The sequence below is a fragment of the Indicator indicator genome, chromosome 30 (genome assembly GCF_027791375.1).
Source record: "Indicator indicator isolate 239-I01 chromosome 30, UM_Iind_1.1, whole genome shotgun sequence".
In the NCBI taxonomy this organism is placed as follows: domain Eukaryota; kingdom Metazoa; phylum Chordata; class Aves; order Piciformes; family Indicatoridae; genus Indicator; species Indicator indicator.
This window is the reverse complement of record NC_072039.1, coordinates 11388531-11416342: the sequence shown is the minus strand read 5'-3', so window position 1 is coordinate 11416342 and position 27812 is coordinate 11388531. Positions and strand designations below refer to the sequence as shown.

General features: G+C 50.6%; 1 protein-coding gene across 1 annotated transcript; it reads left to right on the top strand.

The window, feature by feature from the left end:
- Positions 1-175: 175 nt before the first annotated feature.
- On the top strand, positions 176-27812 carry TAF15 (TATA-box binding protein associated factor 15). Its single transcript, XM_054394237.1, has 17 exons — positions 176-179; positions 1241-1277; positions 2719-2767; positions 3498-3500; positions 3931-4021; positions 4100-4217; positions 7837-8120; positions 8955-9069; positions 18126-18160; positions 18974-19006; positions 20338-20447; positions 21006-21135; positions 25437-25526; positions 26766-26850; positions 26943-27028; positions 27117-27219; positions 27719-27812. Exons 1-17 carry the CDS (start codon positions 176-178, stop codon positions 27756-27758), a joined length of 1413 nt encoding a protein of 470 aa, XP_054250212.1. The 3' UTR covers positions 27759-27812.

Here is a 27812-nt window from a genome sequence, read left to right as displayed (position 1 = left end):
CTGTAGAGCAGCTCCAGGAGTGCTGCTGCTGAGCCTGCTGATGTCAGTGTGAGCTCTGGAGGGTCCCAGGCTCATGGAGCAGTGCTGCTGTGTTCTGTGCTGCTGTTTGTGTTTGTTTGTTTTTTTTTTTTTTTTCAAGTTTGAGGACCTATTTTGAAATCTCTGTTTTTCCAGCATGGGTCAGGAATCCATTTCTGTGAGATTTGATGTTTGCATTCATTGGAAATGATATTGATTATTCCTGCCTGGCCAGCTGCTGTGGGGATGAGTCTATTTTTCCTTCTCAGTGATAAGCTCAAAGCATTCTGAATGTTTTCAGCCATCAGCAGTGTTTCTTCTTTTGCAGTGTGGGAGAAGGGAAATGTTGTGGTTCCTCTACCCCTGGTTTTAAATTTCCAATCTCTCTGTGCCCTTTACTAGACAGAGATTTCCCAGGGTGTCCCAGGAAGGGGTTCAATGGGACTGGCCTAATTAGGCCTGGTTAATTAATTCATCTGCTGCATTCTGCTCATTGATGATGGCACAGTGGTCAATAGCCATTAGAAGAGGTTTGCCATCTGAATATTTGAGGAGATGCCTTGAAAGGAACATTCAAAAGTAACAGTCATAGAATCACAGAACGGGTTGGGTTGGAAAGGACTTTCAACATCATCCAGTCCCAGCCCCCTGCCATGGGCAGGGACACCTCCCACCAGCACAGCTTCCTCAAGGTCTCATCCAGCCTGGCCTTGGACACCTCCAGGGAGGGGACAGCCACAGCCTCCCTGGGCAACCTGTGCCAGTCTCTCCCCACCCTCACTGCAAAGAATTTCTTCCTCATCTCCAGTCTCAGTCTCCCCTCTCCCAGCTCAAAGCCATTGTCCCTCATCCTGTCACTCCCAGCCCTTGTCCAAAGTCCCTCCCCAGCTCTCCTGGAGCCCTTCAGGTACTGGAAGGCTGCTCTGAGGTCTCTCTGGAGCCTTTTCTTCTCCAGGCTGAACAGCCCCAACTCTCCCAGCCTGGACCTGTAGGGAGTTCAGAGTGGTGACACCTGTGTTGTGTTCCCTCTGCTTCTCTTTCTACTCTTAGTGTTTTCTCCTGTTTTAATGAAGAGGAAGCTGCCCCATTCTGCAGGGGAAGCAGCTCCCTTCTCCACCGGGCTTGAACCTTTCTCCCTCTCCCCAAAGATTTCCTTTGGACAATGAGCAGAGGTCTAAAGTGTCATGTGGAAGCTCTCAGTGTGATTTTCTTCTTTTTCTAGATTCTGGAAGTTACAGTCAGTCTGGGGGCCAGCAGAGGTATGTATCTGTGAGGTTTATTTTTTTGCTGTTAGCAACTAAATCATCCAGAAAAAAAAAAAAGGGGGTGGGGGTGGGGAAGCATTTAGGAGTCCCAGCATGGGGTTTGAATCTTGAGGAATGATGAAGAGTTGATGTTGTTCTAGAGGTACAAGTGCAGAAAGCTTGAAAGCTTGGGATGCCTTCTGAACCAGGGGAAAAATGTTTGTTTCTGAAGGGAAGGCAACAAGGTTCAAATGGAAATGACAGCTTTGAAGAGTGAGAGCTTTGGTAGGGTCCTCCCTGCACTGACTTTGCATCTGCCAAGCTAAGATCATAGAATCATACAATTCTTTGGATTGGAATGGACCTCCAAAGCTCATCCAGCCCAAACCCCCTGCAGTCAGCAGGGACATCTTCCACCAGATCAGGTTGCTCAGAGCCTTGTCCAGCCTCACCTTCAATATCTCCATGGATGGAGGCTCAACCACCTCCCTGGGCAAACTGTTACAGTGTTCCAGCAGCCTCCTGGTGCAGAACTTGTTCCTCACATCCACCCTAAATCTGTCCTTCTGCAACTGAAGGTCACACAGATGTACAGATGATGGACCACATCGATGTAAAAATTATTTTCCATTTTATCTTCCCACTGGAGGGAACTTTTTATCAAAACCTGTTACAATAACTGTTCAGAACTGTGACATTTAAAAGCCAGCTCATAAAATAGCTGCATTTTTTGGGGGGGTTGTATTTATTTCAATCCTTCCTTTATGGAAGGATCCAAATGACATCTAATGCTGCCTGTGATCATGAAAGGCAGAAGGTTCTGTGCATGCAGCACTGTGTGAGGCTGAATTTCTATCAGAGTGTGAGTTCAGAGGTTCATGGAATGGTTTGGATTGGAAGGGAGCTTAAATATCATCCAGTTCCAACCCCTTACCATGGGCAGGGACACCTCCCACTAGCCCAGGCTGCTCAAGTTGCAGCACAGGGTTCTGCTGTCAGTTGATGGAGTCTTCAGGTGGCAGAATAATGAGGAGTACAAAGGCAGTGTGGGTTTGGATGCTGATTTTACTGTGGAATAGCCAAACAAATACCAAGTTGACACTAAGTGGCTGAAATAACATTAACTTGTAAGAATATACAGATGCCTTGGGTTCATTCCATAAAGTTTTCTGTGATTCTGAGGGATCTGTCAAACTGCAGGAAGCTTAACTTCCCTGGACCTTGAAGTCACACTTAAAACAGAGCAGAAATAAACCCAAGCTCTTCTGCCTTCTGACAGCCAGCTGTGGTAGCCATTAGTTTGCTGAGTGGTTGTACCATACCTGAAGAACAGGATTGGATTAAACATCTATTTTGGAATGAAAAGAAACTCAGAATGAGCACCAGAAATTCCTTTAGTCCCCTACCCTTATGGAGGGCCCTGGAAACATTTCCTAAATGCATTTTTCTCTTGCAGCTATTCCTCCTATGGGAGTCAGAGCAGTCAGAGCTATGGACAGACACAGGTAAGGTGAAAAACCATCATTGTCCCTCACAGAATCCCAGCATGGAAGGGCTGGAAGGGACCTCTGGAGATCATCCAGGCCAAGCTCTGCTCAAGCAGGGCACCCACAGCAGCTTGCCCAGCAGCACAATGCCCAGGGGGGGTTGGAAGCTCTCCACACAAGGACACTCCACAACCTCTCTGGGCAGCCTGCTCCAGGCCTCCAGCACCCTCACAACAAACAACTTTCTCCTCCTCTTCACATGCAACCTCCTGGCTTCCACTTTGTGCCCCTTGCTGCCCCTTGGCCTGGCCCTGGGCACCACTGAGCAGAGTCTGGCCCCAGCCTCTTGCCCCCTACCCACAGCTCCTTTAGCTCTTGCTGAGCATTGCTCAGCTGCCCTCTGGGGCTGCTCTTCTGCAGGCTCTCAGCCCCAGGGCTCTCAGCCTTTGCTCCTCACGGAGCTGCTCCAGGCCCCTCAGCAGCTTTGCAGCCTCCCCTGCACTCTCTCCAGCACTTCTCTGTCTCTCTTCAACTGAGGAGCTCAGAACTGGACCCAGCACTCCAGATGTGGCCTCCCTAGGGCAGAGTAGAGGGGCAGGAGAACCTCCCTTGCCCTGCTGCCCACACTCTTCTCCATGCACCCCAGGACCCCATTGGCCTTCTTGGCCAGCAGGGCACATTGCTGCCTCATGGGGAACTTGTCCCCCCCCAGCACTCCCAGCTCCTTCTCCTTGCAGCTGCTTCCCAGCAGGTTCCCCCTCCCCTGTCCTGCTGCAGGAGGTTGTTCCTCCCCAGGGCCAGGACCCTGCACTTGCCCTTGGTGAACTCCATGAGGTTCCCTCTGCCCAACTCTGCAGCCTGTGCTGGTCAGGCTGAATGGCAGCACAGCCTGAGGGCTGTCAGCCACTGCTCCCAGTCTGGTGCCATCAGCAAACTGGCTGAGGGGACATTGTCCCTTCCATCCAGGTGATTGATGAAGATGCTGACCAAGACTGGCCCCAGTGCTGGCCCCTAGGGAGCACAGCAGATGTTCTTTGAGCAGCACTGTTTGTTCCTGGGTCATCACTCTGGGTCAGGAGAGGTCCATTCTCAGCTGTCCTGGTTGCAGCCTTGTCTAGCAAAGGGGAAGTTGCTCCTGCTGTGGAGGTTGCCCTGACCTGAGCATGCTGTTGAATTTGCAGGGATACTCTGGATATGGGCAGAGTGGAGACAACTCCTCCTATGGACAGAACTATGGCAGCTACCATGGGAGCTATGGACAGAACCAAACAGGTTTGGCTAGCTTGGTACATTCATTGGCAGTCATGAAAAGGTAGATGCTTACTGAAAGTCCTCTTCCTCACTTTGCAGGCTATGGACAAGACTCCCAGGGCTATGATGATGAATCTGGTTATGAAAATCAGAATCAGAGCTCCTACAACCAGCAGTCTTATGGCAGTCATGGGCAGCAGAAAGGGTCCTCCAGAGGGTAAGGAAGCTCACATTCAGAGTATCTCTAAAGTACTGCCTGGTGGGTGCACATCCTTACCTGGAGCTGTAAGAAACCTGCTGTCACTGCTAAACAAAAGGACAAACATCTGAACATCATCCACATTCTTCAGACATTTCTAATGCCTGAAAGAAAAGGGGGTAAGGGAAGAACACTTCCTTAGTTCTCTGCTCTTAGGGTGGTCAGACACTGGAACAGGTTGCCCAGAGGAATTCTGGATATCCCCTCCCTGGAGGTGTTCAGGCTCAGGCTGGATGAGGCCTTGAGCAGCCTGGGCTGGTGGGAGGTGTCCCTGTCCATGGCAGGGAGTTGGAACTGGATGATGTTGAAGGTCCTTTCCAGCCCAACCCATTCTGTGACTCTTTCTCTAAGAAGGCTGGATGCAGTTGTTTTCAAGCTGGTCTGTGTGGGTAGATACACTTCAGGAAGTGTTTGGTTAGTGAAATGAAAATGACCTTGGTAAGAAAAAAGATGCATTGAGAACATCTCCAACCAGATTCTTCTCTATAAACTCCTAGTGCCCCTTTATTAACTTCAATTAATGGTAGCAAGGGAGTTCCTAGATGTGCAGACTTCTTACCTGACTCAGGATGGCTTTTCTTGGTGGAAGAAGAAGAAAGGACTCAGAACTATTCAAGGCCTGATTCTGATGCCCCCGGCATGAAGGGGACATCAAACTGAGTCCAGGGTAGGGCTATGAAGCTGATCACAGGCTGGAGTACTTCCCCTATGGGGACAGGCTGGGAGAGTTGGGGCTGTTCAGCCTGGAGAGGAGAAGGCTCCAGAGAGACCTCAGAGCAGCCTTCCAGTGCCTGAGGGGGCTCCAGGAGAGCTGGGGAGGGACTTTGGACAAGAGCTGGGAGTGACAGGATGAGGGACAATGGCCTTGAGCTGGGAGAGGGGAGACTGAGACTGGAGATGAGGAAGAAATTATTACAGTGAGGGTGGGGAGAGACTGGCACAGGTTGCCCAGGGAGGCTGTGGCTGTCCCCTCCCTGGAGGTGTTCAAGGCCAGGCTGGATGTGAGGCCTTGAGCAAGCTGGGCTGGTGGGAGGTGTCCCTGCCCATGGCAGGGGGGTTGGAACTGGATGACCTTTAAGGGCCCTTCCAACCCAACCCATTCTGTGATTCTATGAATCTATCAGCTGTCATTTGTGAGATTTCTTTTCCTTCCCCAGCTCAGCAGGGCTCTCCACACACCAGGTTTTCATATCCCCAGCAGTGACTGCAGTGTGCCTGCTGCACTCTGATGCAGCACATCCTGCTGCTGCAGGTGGGGTTTTTAGTGAAGTGCTGTTGTCCTCCAATCACATTCAGGGGGTTTAGTGGCACAGCATGGCAAGCAGGTTAGGACATGCAGCCCCACTTCCCTTAAGGACTTAGGAGGCCACTTGGCACTGGAACACCTCAATTATCTCATTTACAAGCTCCCTGCACGCAGCCCAAGGTTACTGCTCACCTTAGGGCAGTGGCCTCTTTAAATACAGTCATGAACAAACCCTCCCCTTTATGTCCAAGGTCCAAGTGGGTTTGTGTTCCTTTTGCAAGCTGATAAAAGGATCTGGGTTTACCAAACCTGCACTGGGTTCCTGGGTTTGTAGTTGTTAGAACAAACCATCTCAAACAGGCAAGGGCTGACCTGGCAGCAGAAGGTGCTGCTGTCCTGGGAGTGTCTTTCACAGCCATGGAAGGCAGGCACGTGATAGGTTTTGCTTTGCTTCATTTTCTGAGCAGTTATTAGAGCTGTGCAAAGCTACAGAATCACAGAATGCTAGGGGTTGGAAGGGGCCTTCAGAGATTGAGTCCCAGCTCCCCTGCAAAGCAGGATCACCCAGGGCATGTCACACAGAAACACATCCAGATGGGTTTGGAATCTCTCCACACAAGGAGACTCCACAACCTCTCTGGGCAGCCTGTTCCAGGCCTCTGGCATCCTCACAGGAAAGAAGTTTGTCCTCAAGTTGAGGTGGAACTTCCTGTGACTGAGTTGACATCCCTTGCCCCTTGTGCTCTCACTGGGTACCACTGTGAGCCTGGCTCCATCCTCCTGACAGCCACCCTTCAGGTATCTGTAGCCATCATAAGGTCCCCTTTTAGCCTTCTCTTCTCCAGACTAAACAGCCCCAAGTGCCTCAGTCTTTTAAATGCCACAGAGCATGGAGTGTCCAACATGTTGGGTTTGCTCAAGACCATGATTAAGAGGCACTGGAGGGAAACTTTTCCATGTGTGGTTGTAAGAAGGAAGGAGAAATTAAATGATAGCAGCTTTGAAGAGGATGAACACCAAACTGCAGCTGTCACATCCTAAGAGAGGGAAGGAAGGAAAACCAGTGGATGCTCTCCACAGTGGTGGTGGTGGGAGAGCTCAAGTGGAGCTTACTTCTTTTGAAGTGAGGATATTAAAATTATCCTCTCAAGCTCTTTGCCACTGGGATTAGGCACACTAAAGCTAAGATCAAGGCTAGAACTGGAAGAGAGCAGACCAGGCAGTGGATGGGATGTTTTGGGGTTGCTTGGACTCAATGGATTTCATCTTAGAGTGCCTTGAGAAGCTGGTGGAAGCTTTCTGTGGGCTCTTAGATATTTGTTTTCTCTTTGGGTTGTTTTTCTGAGGCATTTTGCCTAGCAAATAAGATTGCCAAAGAGTGGAGAGGGGAAAATGTTGTGCTTCACCTTTTGAAAAAGGGTAGAGCAGGGAGGAGGAAGAAAAGAAAGGGTGGCAGAGGCCAGGGATTAGCTTCAGTCACTAAAAAAATGTATACAGCTAAGCCACAACTGAGTACCCAGGGGGAAAACAAAAGTCTGAGTACCAGGCAGTGCTTCCTGGCTGTGATTTGTTTCTCCTCAACCATGTCTTGCTATGGAAGAGTTAACCCAGCTGGAGCTGGCTCTCCTATAGCCAGGTTTGCTGAATGCTTTTGTTTCTACCTTGGACACTGAGGTAGCCAAGGTGGCTGTGGTGTGGGTGAGATTTCCTCCTGGTTGCTATGAGAGTTGTTAGTAGTTGAAGAAGAGTTAAGATTCATAGACTCATTCAGGTTGGAAAAGAGCCTTGAGATCATCAGGACCAAGCATTGACTCTACTCTGCCAAGTTCACCACTAAACCAAATCTCCAAGCACCACATCTAAATGACCTTTAAACCTCTCCAGGGTTGGTGACTCCACCACCTCCCTGGGCAGCCTGTTCCAACGCCTGACAACTCTTGCAGGAGAAAAAAAATTTTCCTGATGTCCAGCCTAAACCTCCCCTGGTGCATCTTGAAGCTATTCCCTCTTGTTCTGTCACTAATTACTTGTGAGAAGAGACCAGCACCAACCTCTCTGTATTGTCCTTTCAGGGAGTTGTAGAGAGCAATGAGGTCTCCCTTCAGCTTTCTTTTCTCCAGACCAAACACCCCCAGGTCCCTCAGCTGTTCCTCACCAGCTCTGTTCTCCAGACCCTTCCTCAGCTTTGTTGCCCTTCTCATATCCCTGTGCCAGTGGTGACTGGGAGGTGACAGCCTAGGAAGTGCTGGCATTGTCCTGCATGTCCAGCCATTGTTTTGCTCTCTCTGCTGTGAACATCTTGGTATTAATACAAATTCTGTTTGTTTTAAGTGGAAGAGGCTCTTATGAACAAAAGTCAAACTATGGTCAGCACCAAAGCTCTTATGACCAGCAGTCAAGCTATGGACAGAACCAAGACTCTTATGACCAGCAGTCAAGCTCCTATGACCAGCAGTCGGGCTATGGCCACCAAAGCTCCTATGACCAGCAGTCAGGCTACGGCCACCAGGGCTCCTATGACCAAAAGTCAGGCTATAACCAGCACCAAAGCTCCTATGGCCACTCCCAGCAGTCCTACCAGTCTCAGAAGGGAAGCTATAGCCACGGCAGCCAAGGTAAAGTGCACAGCTTGAAGGCAGCGTTGGGGGAATCAAGTTGGGCAGAAAGGCTGTGAAATGGTTGGGTTTCCTTCCACAGACAGCTGAGCTGCTGCACAGCTAAAACCCTTTTTCCATGTTGGTATTCCTTGGGGGATGTTTTATTTGTGTAAGACTTCCAAAACATTATGCAGAGATGAAAAACTGTTGGGGTCCCAAAACTGTCACTTTGCATCTGTTGGAGGCAGCTGTGCAGATTCCATGCCCACTGTGTTCTGCAGAGCCTGGAATTGTCTCCTAAGTTGTTTTCAACCTTCTCCCTGCACGAGGCTGACGTGTCTTGATCAGTCATCAAGAGCTTCTTGCCTTTGACACTCCAGCTCTGTGCTGTGTGGGTGAATTCCGAGAGGGAAGGAAATGAGAAGGTTAAGATCAGTCCTTATTTTGCAGCAGCTTCACACAACCCACATTCCCCTTCCTTGTCCTGTTTCCAGTTCTGTCTTTTTCCAACCTGGAAAGGCTACATGGAAGTAGAATGCAAACTGTATCTTAGAGCAGACCTGTTTGGAAAGTGGAGTGTGATGAATGCACAGAGCTTTGACATCCTTGCGCACCTCCTGGCTCTGGAAGCCAAGGCAGAGAGCAGGGAAAAGCCCAAACTTTGCTTTATTACTTTGTGTCCTAGAGAACATAAGAGAGATTCAGGGGTTGATGCTTTCCACATTCACCTGGCAGGCTTGAGGGGGGAGGATAAGTGGTAGGCAGGGTGGGAATGGGCACTGCACTGCTCTTTGCACTGCAGCTTGCAGTGCAGTTTGCTCACCTTTTGTTCTGTTTCACTCCTTCCTCCAGATGATCGTCGTGAAAAGAGTAGGTATGGAGAAGATAATAGAGGCTATGGCGGGTCACAGGGAGGAGGTAGAGGGGGCTATGACATGGATGGAAGAGGTCATATGTCTGGATATAGGTAAGTGAGCTCTTTCCACTGCCTGCACTTCCTTACCCTCCTTTCTTCCTACTTAGCTGCTTTTCCTTTTTGGTTACTCCGTGCCTGTTCTTGATGTCGTTCAGATTTAGATTTCCCAACCTGGAAGGTTTCTAAAACTAAACCTTTCTGCACTGCACAGAAGTGCCTTTTGCCAGGGAAAAGCTTTTAGCTTCAGGCAGATTGAGAGCAGGCCTTTGCTCAGATGAGCTTCTTTACAGGAGTTGCAATGCAATACCTGCCTGAGCCCAGCCTTTGCAATAAGGTATTTTAAAGCCTGTGACAGGAGATCCAGCAGCCAGGGGCTGAGTTTTGTAAACTTCCTAGCTCAGGTAGCCAACAGTTGAGCAGGGAATGATTTTGACTTTCCATTGCCCTGAGGTTGCCTAATTGCCTTTCTGCTTTCTAAATGATTCAGGAGTCATTTAATAAGAACAGCAGTTGTGCTGTACTGGTTTGTGCAGGCCATCAGAGTCCACTTTCACTACTGGCTTAGCTGACAGTCTAAACAGGTTTCCTTTAGGTAGATTTCAGGGCTAACAATTCTGTTACCTTTTATGCCAGCAAATTCATCCCCAAAATATTGTGCAGATGATGGTCTGAGAGCCTGGGTCCTTTGCTTATTAATTCCTATTGCATTAGGGCTGGTAACATTATTATTTCTTAATAAACTACCACAGTTGGCTTCTCTTTATATACCTGTGTGAGATGCTTGGGCTGTGGAGACCTCACTGATGGATCTCTATGATGTGCTTGGGCCTGTGGAGTCCTCACTGATAGACCTCTGTGAGGTGCTTGGGCCTGTGGAGTCCTCACTGATGGACCTCTGTGAGGTGCTTGGGCCTGTGGAGTCCTCACTGATGGACCTCTGTGAGGTGCTTGGGCCTGTGGAGTCCTCACTGATGGACCTCTGTGAGGTGCTTGGGCCTGTGGAGTCCTCACTGATGCAAAGTGAGAAACTTGCAGTGAGCTTTGAATTGTTGCTCCTCAGTACCACTTACCCTTCTCTAGGCAGTTCTAGAACTCCAGGTGAAGAACCTTAATTAATTATTTGATCTAATTTAAATCAAATAACCCAACAGTGTAGTAAGACTCTGTAAGGATTTCTTTCAAACCCTATTTAAAACTTGCCTGCTCCTCATGTGGTCCCAAATTGGACTTGATCATCAAAATGTAGGTGGACCCCATCCCTCCTAATTACAATTACAAAAGCTAATTATTGGTTATTTTATATATTTTCTCTATTTATTAATATCTTTAATATCTATGTTAATATCTTTTCTAGTTTTGTCTGTTCCTGGGGGTTAACTTCTAAGTTAATTTTCAATTAAAACTTATTTTAAAATCAGCTTTTCTACCTGAATGAGGGTTTTCCACATGCCTAGGATAAAAAAGAAAGTTAGAGCTGAGCCCTTTCCAGTCAGAGGAATGAATGTGAGCTTCCAAAGCCACACTTGTGGTAGATTTAATTACTTTGAAACAATCTCCTCTCTTGGCAAGCTGAAGTAAGCTCAGTTTCTGTCTGTGAAAATAAAGCCTCTTCCCATGTTTTTCCAAAGGGTAAGGAAAATGCTGCTCACAGATCCATGTGGATAATAGCACTGCACTGGGTTGAAAAGGAAGAATAATGGAGGTGGAGAAATGGGGGAGGACAGACAGCAAAGTGTGGAGGCAGTTCCTGGGAGGTCTGTCTGCTTCTGGGCAGGGATGCAGCCTGTAGAGCTGTGTGCAGTGGAACTCTGCCTGAGGCTCCAGTGTCCCACATGTTTGTGCAGGCTTCCAGTGTCCTTGGGAGGGAGAGGTCTGCCTCTGAGGTGTTTCAGACTCGTAGATTGCATGGGATTGGAAGGGACCTTCAAAGGTCACCTTGTCCAAACCCCCTGCACTCAGCAGGCTCACCTCCAACTAGATCGGACTGCTCAGGGCCACATCGAGTTGGACCTTGAATGTCTCCAGGGATGGAGCCTCAACCACTTAGAGTGATTAGCAGAGAAGGTGTACAGGAGTTGTAGCAACACATACACAACATTGTTCCTTCACACTACCCCAAAAAAATATTTAATGTCTGCCTTGAAAGTGCAGGGAATGGATCTCTGCAGCTCTCCTGCGAGGTTCTTCCGAGTGGCATTGGCTTGTGCAAGCTTACCCTGCAAAGAGGCCTCTAAGAGCAAAATATTATCCTGCAGGCCTTGGGGCAGCATCAAATGAGCATTTTCGAGTTTTGAGAGCTCTGGTTTCTTTTGAAGTATGTTTATAAAGGTATTCAAATACAACTGGTAATGCTGAGGGGTGAGCTGGTATGGTGAGAGCTGGAGTGACCTGGCTGGGCTGCAAAACGCTTTCAGCACTGCTTTTGCTTCCTGCCTGTGCAAAGTCAAGAGGATCACAGACTTGCTGGGGTTGGAAAAGGCCTCTAAGATCATCCAGTCCAACCATCAACTCAACCCACCATTGAACCATGTCCCCACATCTCTTGAACACCTCCAGGGATGGTGACTCCACCACCTCCCTGGGCAGCCTGTTCCAATCCCTGACCACTTTTGGCAGCAAAGGAATTTTCCCTCGTCTTCACCTAAACCTCCCCTGACACAATTTCAGGCCATTTCCTTTCCTATCGCCCTATATTAGGGAGAAGAGACCAACCCCTACCTCACTGCAGCCTCCTTTAGGGGGATGTAGAGAGCCAGAAGGCCTTCCCTCAGCCTCCTCCAGGATGAGCAACCCCAGCTCCCTCAGCTGCTTCTCCCCAGCCCTGTTCTCCAGACCCTTCCCCAGCTTCCTTCCTCTTCCCTGGACCTGCTCCAGCCCTTCAATGTCATTCTTGGGGTGAGGGCCCCAAACTGAACCCAGTACTCGAAGTGTGGCTTCACCAGTGCCCAGTCCAGGGGACACTCCCTGCCCTGCTCCTGCTGGCCATACCATTGCTGATCCAGGCCAGGCTGCTGGTGGCCTTCTTCAGCTGCTGTCAACCAACACCCCCAGGCTGTTTCCAGGCACTCTGCCCCCAGCCTTCCTAAGGTGGTTGTGACCCAAGGTCAGGATCCAGCACTTGGCCTTGTTGAACCTCATCCCACTGGCCTCAGACAATTGATACAGCCTGGCCAGATCCCTCTGCAGAGCCTCCCTACCCTCCACCAGATCAACACTGCCACACTGCTTGGTGTCATCTGCAAACTGACTGAGAGTGCCTCAGTTCCCTCATCATGCAGCACTGAGAAGAAAACATCTTTTGAGCAATGGCTGCTCCAATTCCCTGATGATGATGCCATGATAGAGGAGAATCCTTTCCTTAAGCATCAGATGTTCACTTCTTACTCTTACTCAGGTTTCAGAATGATTCTTCAGATTAGTTTTTAATGGTTTGGAATTGCATCTTTGGGGCCTTGGATGGAATTTTCCATTCTGAAGCTTAAAAGAAAAGAATGAACTCCTTCATTTGTATTTTGACTCAGAAGCAAAATCTCTTCTTTGTTCTTCAGTCTCATATTAGAGCTTGGAGCTCATCTTGGAGCTCTTTTGGTTAGGAAGCAGGTACAGCAGGTCTTGAGAATTCTTTCCTTTTAGAATCCAGCTTTTTGGTAAGAATCCTCATCTGGAAGGTGAGGAGGTCACTGCTCATTGTGGCTGTGGGACTAAATTGTTTCTGTTAAGCATGTAAATGGTAACTGGACATCTGTTGTGTCCTGTACTGGGCTCCCCAGTTCAAGAGAGACAGGGAAGTGCTGGAGAGAGTGCAGGGGAGGCTGCAAAGCTGCTGAGGGGCCTGGAGCAGCTCTGTGAGGAGCAAAGGCTGAGAGCCCTGGGGCTGAGAGCCTGCAGAAGAGCAGCCCCAGAGGGGAGCTGAGCAATGCTCAGCAAGAGCTAAAGGAGCTGTGGGGGGCAAGAGGCTGGGGCCAGACTCTGCTCAGTGGTGCCCAGGGACAGCACAAGGGGCAGAGGGCACAAAGTGAAAGCCAGGAGGTTGCATGTGAAGAGGAGGAGAAAGTTGTTTGTTGTGAGGGTGCTGGAGGCCTGGAGCAGGCTGGCCAGAGAGGTTGTGGAGTGTCCTTGTGTGGAGAGCTTCCAACCCCCCCTGGGCATTGTGCTGCTGGGCAAGCTGCTGTGGGTGCCCTGCTTTAGGAGTGGGGTTGGCCTGGATGAGCTCCAGAGGTCCCTTCCAAACCCCTGTGCAGTGCAGTGGCAAACCAAAGCAGCTTTGTTTCTCTCCCCTTGGGAAGCCATTCAGGCAGCTGGTCCCTGTGGCACTGCCCTCTCAGTGTCTGGGGATGAAATGGGAGAGGCTTTGCCTTTGCAGCTGCTCCTGCAGTCGGTGCTGGCAGAGCTGCACAGATCCAGTTTGGGCAAGGATTTACCACTGCACTGAGGGCTTTGCTCAGCACAGATCTTTGGGGTCTTTTAGTTTCCCTTTTAGGTGGATCAGGTGTTAATGATCTATAACCAAAAGTCACCTCTGCAGCTCAACTGTTAGATTGCTATTGAGTGGGAATTGAGTTTTGGTGCTCTCAAGAAACTCCCAACTCGGTGCCTGTGGCTTCTACAGCAGTGCAGTTTGTGTTCAGAGTTGAGTATTTTGGTTTGTGCTGTAGATGTTTGAGCTTAGCCTTCCACAGACGTCAGAAAACATGAAGAGGCAAAGAAACAGAGGCAGCAAAACCTCCCCAGCCATCTGTCAGGGCTTCATTGGTGCACCAAGCATTCTGTTCTTGTTTGCAAAAATACCTCCTGACGTGTGCCTCCCACATGCTTGGGATGGAGATGTGTGTTGGAGGTGAACTTTGCTTCCTGAATTCTTGGGGCTGCCTCTGCCAACATCTGATCACTATGTTAAAGTGTGCTCCTTGTCTCTGTCACCTTCAGCTCTCCATCTCTAGCTGTGCCTGGCATTTCAGGAGTTTTCCCAGCTGAAGCAGGCAGGGTTCAGATGAACTAAGGGCATCAAAGCTAGGGAATGGTCTGGAGAAAAGAGCTGGGGAGGAGCAGCTGAGGGAGCTGGGGGTGTTTAGTGTGGAGAAGAGGAGGCTGAGAGGAGACCTCATTGCTTTCTACAGCTCCCTGAGAGGAGGTTGCAGTGAGGTGGGGATTGGTCTCTTTTTCCTAGGATCAGGTGCTAGAAGGAGAGGAAATGGCCTGAAATTGTATCAGGGGAGGTTTAGTTTGGAGATGAGGAAAAACTTCTTTGCTTCAAGAGTGGTCAGGGATTGGAACAGGCTGCCCAGGGAGGTGGTGGAGTCCCCATCCCTGGAGGTGTCCAAGAACGGTGTGGCCATGGCACTTGGGGCTATGGTGTAGTGCCCATGGTGGGGTTGGGTTAATGGTTGCACTTGAATGATCCCAGAGGTCTTTTCCAAGCTACACAATTCTCTGATCCTACAAACTCCATTTGCACTTGAGGCAGTGATGTTGAAACGTATCCCAGCATAGGAGAAAAGAGCTCCTGGTGACATTTCTCTCAGAGCAGTAAGTTTCTGTCCCTGTGGATGGTGCCCCCTGCACATTCTGGCTCTTTGCAGTTCAGTCTTTGCTTATCTTTGTTGGTGGCATTGCTGAATTTTTAGCTCCCTTTTCACGGGTCCAGCCCAGGATGTTACAAGCCCAAACTCCATCTGGTCACCCTTGTACCTGGGCTGGGAAAGCCATAGGCTGGGAACTCCCCAATTCTGTTCTCTGCACATTCTGTGACCACAAAACTAATTCAGTGGCTGAGGTTGAGCCCCAAAATTCAAGTCTCAGTGAAGGGTAAATCTGAGACTGGGGCCTCAGCTGCTTGCAGGCAGTTTCTGTCTGGCTTCCCTTGCTGCACTGCATCCACAAGCCTCCTCCTGGGTATCTCAGGGGTTTTGCCCAGCAATCTCAGGCAGGTCACACACCACAGCTTTATAAATTACAGATGAAATGGGAATTAAAGTGGAGGGAAGCATTAAACTACCATCAAAGTACCTGTCAGTGATGTGCTGGAGGGCTGGGTTGGGTTGGCCAACCCAGTGTGAGACTTAAGCAGAAGGTAAGATGCTGAATGAAGCAAATCCAGGTTTCTACAGACAGTCATTTAAAAACTAATTAAATCTTGGGGCACAGTGAGAAGATGGGGGGCGATGGACATAAACTCACAGGAAAGTCCACCTTAACAGTCACAGAATCACAGACTATATCTGATTGGAAGAGACCTCAAAGCTCATCCAACCCTCCACCCAGCCCTGAAGGGTCCACACTAAACCACATCCTTGAGCACCAGGTCCACACACTGCTCGAATTCCTTCACTGTGAGGGTGCTGGAGTCCCTGGAGCAGGCTGCCCAGGGACTGCCCAGGCTGCTCTTTCTCTGCAGAGATTCCAAACTCACCTGGATGTGTTCCTGTGTGACCTGCCCTAGGTGGTCCTGCTTTAGCAGGGGGGTTGGACTCAGTGATCTCTGGAGGTCCCTTCCAGCCCCCTCCATTCTGTGGTTCTTTCTTGTCCCACACTTGGGGCAGGTTTGATCTCCTCAGTGTTCAGCAAGCAGCTCCATGACTTTGCACTTGGTGTAAGAGAAAACAGACACACAGAGCACCAGAGAACTTCACTCCCTCATTTTATCTCCATGCCTTTTCCTGGGTTGCTTGTGCCCCACCTTTGTGCCTCCTCCACAAAGCCTGGAGTGACTGCTGGACAAGAAGCACTTTGGTGAAGGGTCTGCTTGCTGGCACAGCAGCTGCAGGCTCTGGCCTTAGACTGGCTGAGGGGGAAGCTTTCAGGATGAGGTGGAGCTGCCCAGTTTGCAGGTAGCAGCTGTGCCCCCCATGCAGAGGAGGGCAGGCAGGCAGCAGCACATGGCAGCAGGAGACACTTTGTGAGGCTTTGCTGCTGCCTTTCTGGAGCATGCAGTGGTTGTGCTTTGCCTGCAGGCTTTGAGGGCTGATGACCTCCTGCTCAAACATGAGTGCAATTGCAAATGCTGGTGTGGAAAGTCCTCCTTGGTGCTACCAGGTCCCCTTGGTGCTACCACACTCTGCTGGATAAAGCCCTGGCTCGCTGGGCCCAAAGGGTGGTGCTCAATGGAGTTAAATCCAGCTGGTGGCCAGTCACAAGTGATGTTCCTCAGGGCTCAGTGTTGGGACCACTTCTCTTCAACATCTTTATTGATGACCTTGATAAAGACACAGAGTGTGTCAGCAGTAAGTTGGCAGAGGACAAGTTAGGTGGAGTGTTGATCTTCATGAGGGTAGGGAGGCTCTGCAGAGGGACTTGGATAGATTGGAGCCATGGCCAACATTAACAGGAGGAGCTTCAACCAGGCCAAGTGCCAGGTCCTGCACTTGAGTCACAACAACCCCAAGCAATGCTGCAGGACTGGGGCAGTGTGGCTGCAAAGCTGCTGGCAGAAAGGGACCTGGGGGTGCTCATGGAAAAGCAGCTGAATAGGAGCCAGCAGTGTGCCCAGGTGGCCAAGAAAGCCAAAGGCATCCTGGCTGGGATCAGCAATGCTGTGTCCAGCAGGAGCAGGGAGGGGATTGTCCCCTGGGACTTGGCTCTGGTGAGGCCACACCTTGAGTGTTGTGCCCAGTTTTGGGCACCTCAACACAAGAGAGATGTGGAGGTGCTGGAGCCAGGGCAGAGGAGGGCAGGGGAGCTGTGAAGGGCCTGGAGAACAAATCTGATGAAGAGCAACTGAAGGAGCTGGGGATGGTGAGTTTGGAGAAGAGGAGGCTGAGGGGAGACCTCCTTGCTCTCTCCAGCTGCCTGAAAGGAGGTTGTGGAGAGGCTGCTGCTGGTCTCTTCTCACAGGTAATTAGTGATAGAAGAGGGAATGGCCTCAGACTGCACCAGGGGAGGTTTAGACTGGACATGAGTCAAAATTTATTCCCAGCAAGAGTGGTCAGGCATTGAAATGTGCTGCCCAGGGAGGTGGTTGAGTCACCAAGCTTGGATGTGTTTGAAGGTGGTTTGGATGTGATGCTTGGGGGTATGGTTTAGGGGTGACCCTTGTGGAGCAGAGTTTTGGGTTGGACTTGGTGACCCTGAGGGTCTTTTCCAGCCTGAATGTTTCTGTGATTCTGTATGTCCCTTGCAAGGACTGAGGGTTTGTTTTCCTGCAGATGCCTGAGGCACAGAGTCCTGTTTCAAACCCCCTTCTAACCTCTGAAAGTTGATGTCTGTTATCTCTTAACCTGGTCTGCATTTTGTGCCACAGGCTGCAGAATGAATGACATAAAACTGCACAGCCTCTGCTTTTGAAGCTCACATACACCCCACAGCCCCCCACACCTTCCTTCTCTCTAATGCCCCCTCCTACCCCTGCAGCAGCTCCCCCCAGCCCCTTGCTCAGAGAATGGCTCAGCCTGCTCACTTTTCCCCTTGGAGAAATGCATAACAAATGAGATTAAGGAACTCCTGCTCCTCTTACCTCCAGGAAAGAACTAAAGCATGAATTATCCCAAAGCAGCAATTACTTCTCTAATGAAAGCCTCTTAATCTGCGTGAGAAGCAGGTTCCTGGTTTAAGCCCCAAGTTTCAGCAGCACTCATTTTGGCTCAGAAGAGCAGATTGAGATTGGATGTGAGGAAGTTCTGCACCAGGAGGCTGCTGGAACTCTGCAATAGGTGGTTGAGGTGGTTGAGGCTCAGGGAGGTGGTTGAGGCTCCATCTCTGGAGATATTGAAGGTGAGGCTGGACAAGGCTCTGAGCAACCTGATCCAGTGGAGGATGTCCCTGCTGCCTGCCAGGGGAGTTGGCCTTGATGACCTCTGGAGGTCCCTTCCAACCCAACCCATTCCATGATTCTATGATGGGAAGGAGGCTTGAGGTAATGCCATGTGTGGGGGTGAGTTTCAAACCCTCCTTAGGGCTTCTCTTCTCCCGTGCAGCACCCTGAGAGGTTCCTCACACCCATGTAAGGTACTGTGGGCCCACGAAGGGAGCAGTGAGGGAGAGCCTAGAGATGGTGCTTGAGGCTCTGCCAGCCAGTAACTCTCAACTTGTGATCAGTTAACTGTAGATGGAGCCTTGGGCTCAGCATGTAGAGACTTAAGGAAGAAATCATTTCTTCAATTTTTCCTCTGCAGTGGTGGTGACCGTGGTGGCTTCAAAAATTACGGTGGTAAGTGCTGAGTATCCACAAATGTTTCAGTGGAAATTCTTTATAAAGCTAAGGCCAAAAAAAAAAAAAAAAAAAAAAGGAAAAAATGAAAAAAAAAAAGAAAAAAGAAAAAAGGGAAAAGAAAGAAAAAAGAAAAGGAAAAAAAAAGAGAAGAAAAAAAAGAAAGAAAAAGAAAGCCACCAATATCTTGTTAGACCTTTCCTAGATAGAAAGCCTTGTGGTGTCTTTTGCTGAGCTTTTGACCACAACCAAATTGGTAGCAAGAAGCTGGATTTCTGCTTTGTCAAATTGCATGAAATCTGTGCAGCCAATGCCCTGCACCTGGATTCTGTTTGTCTTCTTTACTTTCCTTTTGTTATGTTTTGGTTACAAAATGCTGCTTTAGAAAGGTGCTAGAGGTTAAAAAAAAAAACACAACAACAACAAAAACAAACAAACAAAACCAAAGCAAAAACCAAACCAAAAGTGGGAAACTGCTGGGTGCTCAACCAACCAGCATGGGCAACACCAGCATGGCATCAAGTGTGGCAGCTGCCACGTGCTGCAAGCTAAAAAAGACAGATCACCAAGTTAAGGTCCTACAGACACCTTCTGTTGGATGTTTTAATCTAGATCAGTTCTCTAAAGCCCTGGTGAATGTTTTAGATCTTAGCTGCATTGCAGACAGACTTGAAATGATGTTTCTAAAATGAGCACTTTGAAAAACCTTTTGCTGAAAAGAGTTTTTTCTCTTTTTTTTTGTTTGTTTTGGGTTTGTTCTGTTTTGGTTTTTTGTTTTGGGTTTTTTTTTTTTTTCACCCCTCTGTTTCGTAGGTCAGAGGGACTATGGACCCAGATCAGATGCTGGTAAGGAAACAAAGCAGTGGGTGGGAGTGGGTTGAGGCTCTGAGGTCACTGGTTTTAAAATGCATGACTAGAGGGGGGGATGTGGCTGCAGTTCCCTCTCTCTGCTGTGAAGCAAGACTGAGAGCCCTGGGGCTGTTCAGTCTGGAGAAGAGAAGGCTGGGAGGGCATCTGATCAATGTCTGTAAATATCTGAAGGGTGGGGGTCAAGATTCATAGATTCATAGAATACCAGGTTGGAAGGGACCTCAAAGATCATCTAGTGCCAGGCCCTTTTTGGTGGTGCCCAGAGACAGGACAAGGGGCAACAGCACAAACTGGAACCCAGGAGGTTCCATCTGAGCAGGAGAAGAAAGTTGTTTGGTGTGAGAGTGCTGGAGGGCTGGAGCAGGCTGCCCAGAGAGGTTGTGGAGTCTTTTTCTCTGGAGACATTCAAAACCCACCTGGATGTGTTCCTCTGTGAGCTGCCCTGGGTGACCCTGCTCTGGCAGAGGGGTTGGACTGGATGATCTCCAGAGGTCCCTTCCAACCCCTAACACTCTGTGATTCTAGGATTCCCATGGCTCAAAAGAAACTTAGCTAAAGCTCATCTTCCTTGAGAGGAATCCACTTTACTCAAGTGTGTGTGGATTTGTGGATGCCTTTTCATGCAGCAAGAATTTGCTGATGAGCTTTGAAGCTGCTTGAGCCAAGCAGCTGCTTTCACTGCCATCTTCTAAAGTGGAGTTAACAGCTTGCCCAGGGAGGTAGTTAAGGCTCCATGCCTGGAGGTAGTCAAGGTCAGGCTCAACAAGGCTCTGAGCAGCCTGCTCTAGTGGAGGATGTCCCTGCTGACTGCAGGGAAGTTGGGCTAAATGGGCTTTGGAGCTCCCTTCCAACCCAACCCATTCCATGATTCTAAGTTCACATCTAGATCCAGGCTCTCCCTGCCTTGGTAGGCAAAGTCTCTGCTGGGTCTTGCTGTCCCACACTGGGAGCTGGGCTAAATGAGCTTTGGAGCTCCCTTCCAACCCAACCCATTCTGTGGTTGCCCCCTTGCTGGGTTGGGGTGTCCTGACTGCATGGACAAACTGAGTGTGCAGCAGGCAGCTACTGAGGAGGTGTTTGCTCTCTGATGTCCTGCCCCACCTGAAGGTGCTGTGCATGCCCTGTTGAACCTGATGGTGTTCAGTACTGTGCTGCCTGCAAGAGGTCTGTGGGATTCAAGGCCCCACTGCTGGGACCTGAGCTTGAGCTGTTGCTTCTGTTGCTGCACCCTGCAGCAAAGCAAACAAACAAACAAGCAAACAAACAACAAACAAGCAAACAAACAAAGGTGGTTTGTTTCTTCACAGACTCAGAGTCTGACAACTCTGACAACAACACCATCTTCGTGCAAGGACTTGGAGAGGATGTTTCAACAGACCAGGTGGCAGACTATTTCAAACAGATTGGCATCATAAAGGTATGTGGCCCGAGGGAGCCCTGGTGAGAGGCAGAGCCCTGGCAGAGCCCTGGCAGAGGCAGTGCTGTTGCTGCAGGCAGGGCCTCGCTCTGGCTCCCCAGCAGCAGCAGCTAATGTGGTTATCTGGCTTCCCAGAGGGCAGCTCATTTGTGAGCTGTCTCTGGTGTGAAACCTCTCACTGTAAAAGGTCTCTAGTGCTGTTTAGATTGCTCCCTGTCTCTAGTGATGTTTGGATTGTTCCCTGTCTCTTCTTCAGTTTTTGTAACCCTCAGCACTGACTCTCTGTCCCTTGTGCCACCCTCGTCCTTCAGCAGCTGTGCCTCTGTGTTGTGCAGCTGCTGCTTCTGGCTCTGCAATTCCAAGTGAGGCCTTCCTGCCATTGTCAAAGCTGAGCCCATCCTTACTTCACAGAGAGCAGCCACTCTGCTTTTCAGTCCAAAGCTCCTGTTTCTGCAGGCCAGCTCTGAATCTTCCTTCTAATAGTACAGTTAAAGTTGAAGCTCTGAAGTTCCTTTACCAGTAGCTCCCCTGTGCCAAGTGTCCAACCTTTCTTTTCAGACCAACAAGAAGACTGGGAAGCCCATGATCAACCTTTACACAGATAAGGACACTGGCAAACCAAAGGGAGAAGCCACAGTGTCCTTTGATGACCCTCCCTCTGCCAAGGCAGCGATTGACTGGTTTGATGGTGGGTGAGCAAACCTCCTCTTCTGCTTATTTAGCACTCAAACAAGCACTGCAAGAAGCAAATCAGTAACCTTAAGCCACTTCTTGGCTGGCTATTGAGTGTGTGCTGGCTTTCCCTCACCTTTGGTGGAGCAGCAGGTACAGCACAAAGCCTGACAGAGGGTGTTGGTGTCACTCGGGACAGTCTCGAGCTGTTCAGCCCAGCAGAGCTGTCATCTGGGCTGGCAGCTGGAGGGATTTCCTGCAGTGGCACTGCTGCTGCTGCTGGGGCTGTGGTGGCATCTTGGCAGTGGTTATGGCAACCCTGTGCCAAGTGCTTTGGGTGTAGGCAGTGAAGAACAAGATTGTTGTACTGGAGTACTGTGTCCAGTTCTGGAGCCTCTGTTACAAGAGGGCTATGGACATGCTGGAAGGTGTCCAGAGAAGGGCCATGAGGATGATCAGAAGGCTGGAGCTGCTCTCCTGTGAAGACAGACTGAGAGAGTTGGGGTTGTTCAGTCTGGAGAAGAGAAGGCTCTGAGGTGACCTTCTTGTGGCCTTCCAGGATCTGAAGGGGGCTCCAGGAAAGCTGGGGAGGGACTTTTGAGGCTATCAGGGAGTGACAGGACTGGGGGGGATTGAATAAAGCTGGAAGTGGGGAGATTCAGATTGGATGTGAGGAAGAAGTTCTTCCCCATGAGAGTGGTGAGAGCCTGGAATGGGTTGTGCAGGGAGGTGGTTGAGGCTCCATCCCTGGAGGTGTTTGCAGCCAGGCTGGATGAGGCTCTGGCCAGCCTGCTGTGGTGTGAGGTGTCCCTGGCCATGGCAGGGGGGTTGGAACTGGCTGATCCTTGAGGTCCCTTCCAACCCTGACTGATTCTGGGATTCTGTGATTCTACATCATGGGTTCAGTGGTTCAGTGGCTGAGAAGGCAGATCCCAGGCACACACTGATGTAAAACTCTTCAGACTTGATGCAGGAAATACAGGGATACTCCTTCAGAATCCTACAGTTGTTTCGGTGGCAAGAGAACTTTCAGATCATCAAGTCCAACTGTTACTCCAGCACTGCCAGGGCACCACTAAACCATGGCCCTCAGCACCACATCTCCATGGCTTTTCAGTCCCTCCAGGGGACTCCACCAGGGGCTGCTCTGGGCAGCCTGGGCCAGGCCTTGACAACCCTCAAGGGGAAGAAATTGTTCCTCATGTTCAACCTAAACCTCCCCTGGGGCATCTTGAGGCCATTTCCTCTTGTCCTGTCATTTATTACTGGCTCCAGCCTCCTTTCAGGGATTTGTAGAGAGCAGTGAGGTCTCCCCTCAGCCTCCTTTTGTCCAGGCTGAACACCCCCAGGTCCCTCAGCTGCTCCTGCCCTGTTCTCCAGATCTTCCACCAGCTTTATTGCTCTTCTCTGGACCTGCTCCAGCTCCTCAATGTCCTTCTTGGAGTGAGGAGCCCAAAACTGAACCCAGGACTCAAGCTGTGGCTTCCCCAGTGCCCAGTCTGGGGACAATCCCTGCCCTGCTCCTGCTGCCCACACCATTGCTGATCCAGGCCAGGCTACTGGTGACCTTCTTGTCCACCTGGGCACTCCCTGGCTCAGCTTCAGCTGCTGTCACCCAGCACCCCCAGGTCCTTTTCAACCAGACAGTTTTGAGCCACTGCCCTCAGCCTGGAGCCTTCCTGGGGTTGTTGTGACCCAAGGTCAGAGCCCAGCCCTTGGCCTTGTTGAACCTCATCCCACTGACCTGCCCAGGTCCCTCTGTGGAGCCTCCTGACCCTCAAGCAGGAGGCCACTCTTGACTCAGTGTCATCTGCAAACTGAGGGTGCCTCAATCCCCCCACCCAGACCACTGATAAAGACATTAAACAGAACTGATCCCAGCACTGAGCCCTGGGGAACACCCCTGGTGAGCAGCCAGCTGCTGGAGCTGACTCCAGGCTCTTTGGGCCTGGCCATTGGCAGTGTTCCTCCAGCAAAGCATCCACCCAGCCAAACCATGAGCAGCCAGCTTCAGCAGGATGCTGATGATGAGAGAGGCTTTACTGAAGTCCAGGTGAACAACATCCACAGCTTGCCCCTCATCCACTCAGCCAGAGAGGAGATCAGGCTTTGTAGTGGTCACCTGAGACAGGGGAGAGGTGCCTGCTGCTGGGACCTTGTTGTCTTCAGAGAACTATACTGGGCAGGAACAGAAGGGCATAGCTGGCATCTGGTGTGGCATCAGGGATAAAAAGCCTGAGCTGGCTGTTTGGTGCTTTGGGTTCTGTTAATGAAATGCAAAATGACTGTTATGCAGGAGGGTGAAGCAAATTCAGCTGTGTCAGGCACACAGACACTGCTGTGTGCCCCATGATGAACCTCGTGGCCAGGAACTGGCACTGCCTATTGAAGCATTTCATGTTTGTCACCTGTTCTGGGAGTGTTTTCATTTTCTCCTGCCTGTTGAATTACAAAAGAGCTGCCCTGGGGGGTGAACAGGCAGAGTTCCAACATCCAAACTGCTTAATCCATGTGCCAGGCAAAAGCAGTGTGGCCAGAGATGGAGAGAGGGGATCCCGCCCTGGCCTCTGAGGAGACCTCACCTGCAGTGCTGTGTCCAGATCTGGGGCCCCCAGCACAGGAAGGACTTGGAGCTGCTGGGCTGGGTCCAGAGGAGGGACATGAAAATGATCAGGGGGATGGAGCACCTCTGCTATGGGGACAAGCTGAAGGAGCTGGGGGTGTTCAGCCTGGAGAAGAGAAGGCTCCAGGGAGACCTCAGAGCAGCCTTCCAGTACCTGAAGGGGCTACAAGAAGGCTGCAGAGGAACTGTTCCCAAAGGCCTGCAGGGACAGGGTGAGAGGCAATGGTCTGAAATGAGAGCAGAGCAGGATTGAGGTTGGATATGAGGAACAAGTTCTGCACCAGGAGGCTGATGGAACTCTGCAACAGGTTGCTCAGGGAGGTAGCTGAAGCCCCATCCCTCGAGATGTTGAAGGTGAGGCTGGACAAGGCTCTAAGCATCCTGATCTAGTGCAGGATGTCCCTCTGACTGCAGGGGGGTTGGACTGGATGAGCTTTGGAGGTCCCTTCCCACCCAAACCATTCTATGATTCTAAGTTCACATCTAGATCCAGGCTGCATGGAGCCCTTTCCAGCCTGGGCTTGTTGCTGCTGGGCTTCTCTTGCTACCCACAGACCACAATGCCCAAGAAGGAGCCTTCTGAGCCACAGGGCACAGGCTACCTCTTTGCCCATCTCCTGCTTCCAGAGCGGTCAGGGATTGGCACAGGCTGCCCAGGGAGGTGGTGGAGTCCCCATCCCTGGAGGTGCTGCAGAAAGGTGTGGCCATGGCACTTGGGGACATGGTTTGGTGGCCATGGTGGTGCTGGGTTGATGGTTGGACTGGATGATCTTAGAGGCCTTTCCCAATCCAAAGAATTCTGTGATTCTATGGCCAAAAATCTTTGAGGTGTTTATTAAATTGCAGGTTACAAACTGTGTTTAAGCTAAGAGAAACATCTGAGTCTGCAGAGCCCAGCAAGTGCCTCAGTGTTTGCCAGCTCACATTTGCAGCATTGCTGTTAAACTCTGCAGCCTCTGGTGCCTTAGGAGCTTTCTCTGCAGTCTGCATGTGCAAGTCACTCCTCTTCTCAGCTGGCTGTGTTGCTGAAGCTGTATTGAGCAATGTGCCCAGGTGGCCAAGAAGGCCAATGACATCCTGGCCTGGATCAGGAGCAGAGTGGGCAGCAGGAGTAGGGAAGTCATCCTGCCCTGTGCTCAGTGCTGCTGAGGCCACAGCTTGAGTGCTGTGTCCAGTTCTGGGGCCCTCAGGTTAAGAAAGATGTTGAGGTGCTGGAAGGTGTCCAGAGAAGAGCAACAAGGCTGGGGAGGGGTCTGGAGCACAGCCCCATGAGGAGAGGCTGAGGGAGCTGGGGGTGTTTAGCCTGGAGAAGAGGAGGCTCAGGGCAGACCTCATTGCTGTCTACAACTACCTGAAGGGAGGTTGTAGCCAGGTGGGGGTTGGGCTCTTCTCCCAGGTACACAGTGACAGGAGAGGACACAGTCTCAAGCTGCTCCAGGGGAGGTTTGGGCTGGATGTGAGGAAGAAATTCCTCCCAGAAGGAGAGGTTGGCCATTGGAATGGAATAGCCTGGGGAGGTGGTGGAGTCACCATCCCTGCAGGTGTTTAAAAACAGCCTGGATGAGGCACTTAGTGCTGTGGCTTAGCTAATTGGATGGTGTTGGGTGAGAGGTTGAACTTGATGATCTCAGAGATCCTTTCCAACCTGGTTAATTCTGTGATCCTTCTCTTTCTCTCTCCCCATCCTCTCACAGGAAAAGAATTCAATGGCAACGTTATCAAAGTGTCTTTTGCCACCAGGAGGCCTGAGTTCATGAGAGGAGGCGGAGGTGGTGGCCGTCGAGGTGGGACTGAAGCCTGGGGACTTGTTGGGTTTGCACAGCTTGATGCTTTTGCACTGGTGCTGCTTGGGAGCAGGGAAGCTGCTTCTGAAGCAGTGATTCCTCAGAGTGTCTGGGCCTGGGGGATGCTGCCATGCAAGGGAGCAATACGGATTGGATCAAGTGAAGCAACCTGAAATCCGGCATCTCTTGGGGCACAGCACAGCCTTTCTGGTTTGCTTTGCATCTGGAGAGCCTCCAGCACTGCCCCAGCTTGCATTTAAAGAGTGTGATGGTGGTGCTGAGGCTGTGCAGGTGCCACAACCCTAGGTTAGAGTTTCCAGTGGCTGGCTGCTTCTTGCAGCAAAGCCTTGAGCTGTGTCCACAAGGGTACCAAGCAGGGGGGATTGCTGAGCTGCCCCAGACAGAGCAGCAGTCCCTTGTCTGGCACCTTTCATTAAACAGAGATTGAGCTCCCTGCTCCTTTTGCTTTGCCAGTGGCCCACTGCTTATGAATTACACTGAACAGAAGCAAGCTCTGTGTGGTGGCTGTCAGCAGATTTCAGTTCTTAAGACAGTTTGCAGGCTAATTAAAAATGATTCTTCAAGAGCTTCAAGTGGTGCCCAAGTTCTTGCTGCAGAAAGGCAGAGCTGTGGTGGCCCTCAGCCTAGGGGCAGCTGCAGCCTGGCTTTAATCCACACAGATCTTGTTTTGGGGGTGATTTATTTTTTTATCTAGCCACATCTGATTGATGTTACAGATGGCTACATCTTGCTGCAATGTTATTAGCACACACACAGAGAGCTTTGTGTTCACCCTGTGGCAATTCCAGCAGATCACGTTCCCTTTTCCTGATGAAGAAGACTTTTAAAGATGTGTTGGAGCCACCACCTGCTCTTCTTCCTCCTCAGTTCTCCTCCTCTGCCTCAGTTGTAACCCTGTCCATATGAACATGGATTGCAGCTGGGCAGACACAGGAGCTTCAGATCCTCAAAGCTGTGGAGGTTTGGTGGTGGTTGAACCTTCTGGTGGCTGCCCAGGGCTCACTTGGCCAAGTCCTGACTTCTGAATTCTGCAGAGGGCCCTTTTTCTTGTCCCTGCTGCTTTCAGAGCTCCTTATGTGGTCTCAGAGGCTTGCCCAGTGGGGAGATCTTTACCTTACAGACTCTGAGCAGTCTGTGCCTCGTGACAGTCCCTGTTGAATGTTTCTGATGTGCAGGTCCTGGACACTTCCTTTATTGTCCTTCTGATTTTCTCTACAGGTTCACGAGGTGGCTACGGAAGAGGTGGAGGCTTCCAGGGTAGAAGTGGGGAACCCAAAAATGGTGATTGGGTTTGTCCTAACCCGTGAGTGTCATTGTCACTGGGCAGGGGTGTTTGATGGGTGTCTCTCTGAGCTCCCTAAGCAGCTGAGCCTGGGTCCCTCCTCTCTCCCCTAGGTCCTGCGCCAACATGAACTTCGCTCGCAGGAACTCCTGCAACCAGTGTGGTGAGCCCAGACCGGAGGATTCCCGTCCCTCAGGAGGTGTGTTTAAAAAGCTGTGTCTCTTCTCAAGTGACACCTGCAGCTTTGAAGCACCTGGTTGATGTGTTGGCTTTCCATGTCCCTCCAGATTTCCGTGGCAGAGGTGGCTATGGAGGAGAAAGAGGCTACCGAGGGCGCGGCGGCAGAGGCGGCGACCGGGGAGGTGGCTATGGGGGGAAGATGGGAGGAAGGTGAGTGGTGGCTTTGCCCTTGCTTGGCTGTGGAATCCATAGGGACCAGAGGAAAAGAGTGTTGTGTGTGTGCTCTGTGCTGTGAAAGCACTGCCCGCAGACAGGAGCTGCCAGGGCAGAGGTTGTCTGTTGAGTGTGGTGGGTTTGGAGCGTTCTGGGGGAAGGCTGCCTGCAGAGCACAGTAATAAGCCAAGAAACAACAGGGTCAGGCTTGAGCATAGAAGATTTCAGCTCAACATGAGGAGAACCCTTTCCAGTGAGGGTGACAGAGCCCTGGAGCAGGCTGCCCAGGGGGGTTGTAGAGTCTCTTTCTCTGGAGACTTTCCAAACCCACCTGGATGCATTCCTGTGCAGACTACTCTGCTCTGGCAGGGGGTTGGACTGGATGATCTCTGGAGGTCCCTTCCAACCTCTAATGTACTGTGATCCTGTGAGCTGGGGTGGAGATGTTCTTTCCACTGCAGGAACTCTTTGTGACTTGCTGTTTGTTCCCTTGCAGAAATGATTTCAGGAACGACCAACGCAACAGACCATACTGAAGACCACTGTGAATTGTTTTGGTTTGTCTTCTTGATGGTTTGATAGTGAAATTG

Coding starts and splice junctions, on each gene's coding strand:
- TAF15 (XM_054394237.1), top strand. Junction 9,070..18,125: donor GGTCATATGTCTGGATATAG/GTAAGTGAGCTC, acceptor TTTCCTCTGCAG/TGGTGGTGACCGTGGTGGCT. Junction 27,029..27,116: donor GGATTCCCGTCCCTCAGGAG/GTGTGTTTAAAA, acceptor ATGTCCCTCCAG/ATTTCCGTGGCAGAGGTGGC.